At 36.2% G+C, this 6000-nt stretch overlaps 1 protein-coding gene across 2 annotated transcripts in view; it reads left to right on the forward strand.

Annotated features, from left to right (window-relative positions):
• LOC311092114 (uncharacterized protein) overlaps positions 1-1873 on the forward strand; it is a 42319-nt gene extending 40446 nt beyond the window's left edge. For both annotated transcript variants that reach the window (XM_084128445.1, XM_084128446.1), the window contains exon 4: positions 1011-1873. In XM_084128445.1, the coding sequence (XP_083984571.1) occupies positions 1011-1160 (150 nt within the window). In that variant the 3' untranslated portion in view covers positions 1161-1873. The remainder of the gene's footprint in view (positions 1-1010) is intronic.
• Positions 1874-6000: the final 4127 nt, after the last annotated feature.

Raw genomic sequence — 6000 nt, forward strand, 5'->3', positions numbered from 1 at the left:
TTATTCTAAACCTAACCCTACCAGTCTACTAGTACTCTATTAATACTCTAATGAGAGTTAATAGACATGCAGGTGCAACAGTATATAGTCAACAGAATGTGTTAAAGGGACCATCAAAATAAAGTGAAACCCCATTTGTCCTTTGTGTCAGAGCGCTGGAGTAGGCTACATCCGAAATAGAACGGGGTAATAGTTTACCATCGGGGACTTGTTGTGATGCACCGTATCTAGTAGATAGCATCACTGAAGCGCCACTGGTTATAATGGGTTCTATTTGCTTTTGTCGCATCGCGTCACTAGCATCTGGTGTAGGCTTGCTATTTTGGTATTTGTGAATTTTACGTAGATTCATTGTCTGCTTTATATTTCTTTATATTATTTCTTTTAGATCTCTGTGCCCTCCAGTTTGAGAACCACTGATGTAGGTCTTTATTGTTTAACTGTAGGCCTATTTCTTCTTATCTTCTTTGAGAAACGGAAGTCAGAGCTCAGTAAAAACAGTTTTCTCATGTTGTTATTGGACCACAGAAAAAGCTAAATGCTCTGTGTGATTGGTCAATGACTCATTATCTTTTGTGGTATTTACCGCTTGCAGTCATGCAAGCGATACGATTCTTGTTAACAAGTTGGGCAAGTGTCATGTTGTTCTGCGTCTCTCTGTGTTACATGTAAAATGTCCTTTTGCTCTTCTTATAAATCAGTGGTTCTCAGCCCTGGACCTGGAGCCCCTTCAGCACTGCACATTTTGAATGTCTCCCTGATCAAACATACCTGATTCAGGTCATTCAGGTCATTAGTTGAGCAGTGTTGGGGAACCACAGGGTTCAGAACTATGTATAACAGTTTTAAATGGTCATGTTTTTCTCGTACATTGTTTTCTCACAGTCTGTTTAAAAACTGGCAAATACTTGGAGAATATTGGTCAAGAACATAATTTTTTTTTTTTTTTTTTTTTTTACATAATATTTGACATTTTAAAATGAGTCACTTCTTTTTTTTTTCATTTTAAGAAGTGCTGTTGGGGGAACAAGAATTACACACCATCAAATCCACCCTTAGAGTCAGTTTATGAAGAGATGAAACGGAGCAATTTGAACGCCCAGCCCACTGTACGGACATTCATCAACCCGGACTATCAATCTTCCAAGCAACTTCGATAAATACTTGTGATTGATAAGGCTTTAGGTTGTTTTACTGTCTATTTGGATTGGCAAAGCTTTCAAACGATTTATTGCTTTATATTTGAATTCTTATGTACCTTTTGTGTGTAATCATTGTTTCTGCAGCCTTCTTTCAGTTTAGAATGAGAGGCATCATTCTTTTCATTTAGTGTGAATATCAATCGATTCAATTTAAAATGCTGTAGATCAGGGAGAATTAAAAACAGTTCAAGTGTTAAGAATAAAAAAAAAAAGATGCAGCAGTTGAAGAGAGAAATGTCAAAGACCTCACTTGTGGTTAAGTTTGTGCATGTGCAAAGAAGCCTAAAGCATTTTGTGAAGTGTCTGTTAGTTTCAGTCTAACACTATAGGCCAGTGGTGAAAGGACTGATGGCATTAAAGTAACAACTCACATTTCACTCATATTTCGTTCATAATAATGCTAATCAGAAAAGCCATTTTCCCTCATGGGAAACTTGAAGCTAAACATTGCACTGCACCTGTTTGTGTTTGTATTTTACTTTCTGATGTTAATTTTTCTACTTGGGTTTCCACCTTAACCAATAACCTCATTTGCAGTTGTGGTCATGTTTTCTTCCTCTCTATAACCTTTCAAAATGTATCAAAACACGCATGTTTCTTGTGTTTACTAACAATGTTATTAGAGTTTTAAATGTACAGCTTTATTGTATTAAAAGTGCTAAAGTATGTAAGTGTGTTGTTTTACTCATCATCCAACATGATTGCATTTGAATGTATTTTACTTAGTATCTCTTGTCTTTGAATATGTTGTTGTGCACAATATTTTAAACCTTAACATTGTAAAAACAAAAAAGCAACAATACAACAAAAAATATTAAACAATTTTCAAAAAGTCAAATCAATTCAGGTGGATTTATTATACCCCAAATGTTTTTCAGTACAACACCAACTAATTAATTCAAGAATTTTTTTGAATGACATTATAAAACACTAATACGGCACAAAATTCTGCTCTGCACAAAGAGAAATTTCCAACTCTCTTTCTCTCCCTTTCACTTTCTGTCATACATGCACACATGTATGCCTTTTAGGTAAATGCTAAATGTTTTAGTAAAATATTGTCATGTCTGTAGAGTTAAAATACTTAAGATTATCACACTGTTGTATATTAGCTATGCAAAACCAACTGAAGGTATTACTTCCGTTAAGAGACGTCCTAACATATAAAATAAACTTTCAATCAATTTAAATGAATTCCTAGCATTTTAAATTACATGAATTAATTCAAATCAGCTACAGTTGATTCCATTTAATATATTTTATTAATTGTATGCAATAAATGTGCAGGAGAATATCACGCCAGTTTAACACAAGCTTACATATCAGATTTTCATAAAAGTACAATAACATGGAAAAGCAATGCAATGTAAAAGGCAATGCAACATTATTTAATTGTAAACGTTTAAAAGTATGGCATTTGTAAATAACTGAAAAACTTTAATATATAAATGATGCACACCAGCAGTATTTAATAATAGTAGGTCCATTCTCTGTTTGCCCACACTGATGATGTTTGACCAGTAATATATAGCTCCACATGGGTCTGTGGTCAGAAGCATCATCCTGTTTATCTTCTGCTTTGTAGCTGGTTTTCACAGTAAATGACATGTTTGACCACAACATATCTCTTGTGCATGAAAAACAAGTTACATTCCTGTCAAGATGAACTGAATTCTTTTAAATGCATTTGGACCTGGTATAAATAAAAAGGTGACTAAACCGCTGAGCAGTTTAGCATGCATTAATATAGAAACCCATATATTTTCTCTTGGTTGCCTCTGTTTCAGTTACATTTTTGTAGGGATGTGGGTTATTTTGTTTTGAGATTGCCACCAATAAACATTGTTAATGCACATGCACAAACATTTGTGTATGGTATAGGAACTTCCATTAACTTGTTATTTTTTTTCAATACTGAGCTAACCCTTACTCTTAAACGTTCTTACACAAGCACTTCAGATTTGTATTATAATATAATTTAGAAAGATTGTTTAGCCATTTTATTCGTGGACCATCACCTGGTCCTGCAACTGATGGAGAGTTTTTGCTACATTTTGGACATTTGGTCCCTCACAATGTTGGAAAATCTTGACTCACACAGAAGTTCCACATAGGCAAAACCTTTAAAAAGTACTTAAGTATCAAAAACAAATGCATTCATCTTATAAAAAGTGACCGTTCCAAGTTGTAACTTTTAAAACTAAAATCACTAGGTCTGAAATTGGATACAATAAGTGACAGTACAGTGCAATAAAAGCGGAGTCACAAATGGATAAGCTGAATAAAACAAATAAAACTAAACTGATTTTACAAAAGATCTTGGACACCTTTCTGTGTTGTGTTTGAATGTTCTCCGTGTGTAGGGATGGGTTTCCTTCACTTAAAGATCAAGTTAATTGGAGAAGCTAAACTTTTCTATAGGTGAGTTTTAACACTGTGGATGGACTGGCTTCCTCTCCAGGGTTTTTCCTTGTCTTCAGCCTCACTCTAGCTTGATTCGATTTAGCATTCCCTTCGGACCCTATAAAATTGATAAACTTAGATTGTACTAAAAACAAGATCTAGACTATACTTTTAAATTAGCATACCATACATTTTCTGATTGAGATCATTCAGGTCAGTTCTGTTCATCGTGTGTTGAAGCAAGTGTTTCTGTGGTGGGAAATGTTAATTTTGTGGCACAGACTCATCATCTGAACACAAGCAGAGCAAAAAAGCTAAAAGACACAGAGAAAGTGTGCCTCTATCTTTACTCACAGCACTCATTTAAACAGATTAAAAGCAGCAAACAAAGTCCCACATATTTAAAAAAAAAAGAAGAATTTTCTGGCCCAGCTCGGTCCACACAACAACCTTTTTACTTGGCCCACATGTCGCAAAGAATGGCGGCCCTGTAGTGGCTCAGATCTTGATTAAAGACAATGGCCACAAATGAGCCATAACTGGCCCCAGTCTGAGCCAATAACTAACCCATAACTGGTTCTGCACTGGGCCTGAATAGGTTTCAGTATTGGTACCGATTCTCAGCCTTAAGTAAACCAGAAACTCCAAAACTTAGCCACACCTGAGACTTATCTAGCCCAGTCCCAAAACAGAACCTTTATTTTTGATATTGTTACATTGTATATTTCATTACTATATATATATAGTGGAACTTACATGGTAACTAGATGTGTGCATAGTATGTAACTACAGTGTAAGTACACATTGGTATACTGTAGTATCTACACCTGTAATATTTGTGTAACTACACATATGTAACAACCCACGGAATGGTATGTGTAAGTACAAATGTGTAACAGGACATTGGTAACAACACTTTTTTGACTTGAGTAAGATGTGTTACGTCCCTGTGGTTGTGCGTGGCTGTGTTTTTCTCTTGTCTCTCTCTCTGACATTTTCTTAGGCTCGCTCCACCTCTGGTCTGCTGTTGGCTTGGAGGGCTGTCAGTTTCCATCAATGGCGTAACATCACCTCCCCCACAGCCAAACAAGTTTCCCGTCAGCAGTTAAAAGGACGCTGAAAAGAATGCGAGGAAGCAACTTGTTTTCCTGCCGCTCTGATTTGTTGTTGCTTTGTACGTTCATTCTTTTCTTCTGTAATGGTCGTAACCCTCATTTTGAATATTGTTTTGATACTTTTCCCTTTATGTTCTCCTTTTGATGGCGTTGTTCGACCAAGAGTAAGGTGGACAGGTTAAATGTCACGTGACTTACATAAAAACAACACCTAGGTAACTCGATGTATATATATACCCCAGGTAAGAAAGTGAATGCCACCCTCTGTTTTGTATTTGTTAGTCAGAGTAATTAAGTTAGGGCGTTTGACACTGGAGATTTGATGTCTTTTCTTTGATTTATTTTTATTAGTTAGATAAGAGGTTTAATTACAAGTTAGAATGAGTTTTGTTTTGTTCTTTTCATTTCTTTGGCTTCACTAATTGCGTCCCCTTTTTCTCTTGAGTTATTTATTTATCTGATATCTTTTTGATCTGTAAATATTTAGCTTATTTTTCCTTGCTTATATTCACCATTATTATTATTACTAGTATCCATCTTTTAGTATAATTATTTCACTTATGTATAATAAATTATCTTTATTTCGCATTACTTCATCATGTGTTGTCTCTTGCCACCCCAATCACACCACATTTTATCATGACCTCAATGTTACCTCTTCTTACCCTAGAACATAAGAGTTCGGAACATTTAAAGGGATACTTCACCTCTGGAAAGATGAATGTGTATTTAAAATTGGTCATTTATGTAGAAGAAATGTGAAATTATTTTTGAATTTGGAGCTTTCTAGACTGAGAAAAGCCAGAAAATGTATTTTTGGCTTATGTGGATGAAAGACAACAACTCCCAGAATGCACTTGCTTCGCTGCCCTAGGAGGCCACTCCCAAGCCACGCCTACCGGTATGCGCAGTTTAAAAAGGCTAGGCTACTAGTGAGTCTCCGTGAGAGTCTGCCCGAGATTTCGAGGTCGCCCAAAATGACCAGGATTCGGCTTTTCCGTTCTACAGTCGCCATTCATTATGTTTACTGTGGCGAGCAGGACTAGGCTGAGGGGCGCGGGAGAACGGCGCGAGGCTGGTGGCGTGATTAGCCTACTTATGACGAGTGACACCTGTGAGACGCACTGGTCTCGTATCTCTCACGGAGGAGCGAGAATTTTCTTAGCAATGTTAAAACGCACATCAACCGATCACTTGTTTAGCGTTCATGTAAACACTACATTCACCAATCGGAATGAATTCAGTTAGATTGAAACAAAAGGTGTGCATGTAAACAATGA

Source organism: Abramis brama (genome assembly GCF_963993115.1).
Source record: "Abramis brama genome assembly, chromosome: 11".
Classification (NCBI taxonomy): Eukaryota; Metazoa; Chordata; class Actinopteri; order Cypriniformes; family Leuciscidae; genus Abramis; species Abramis brama.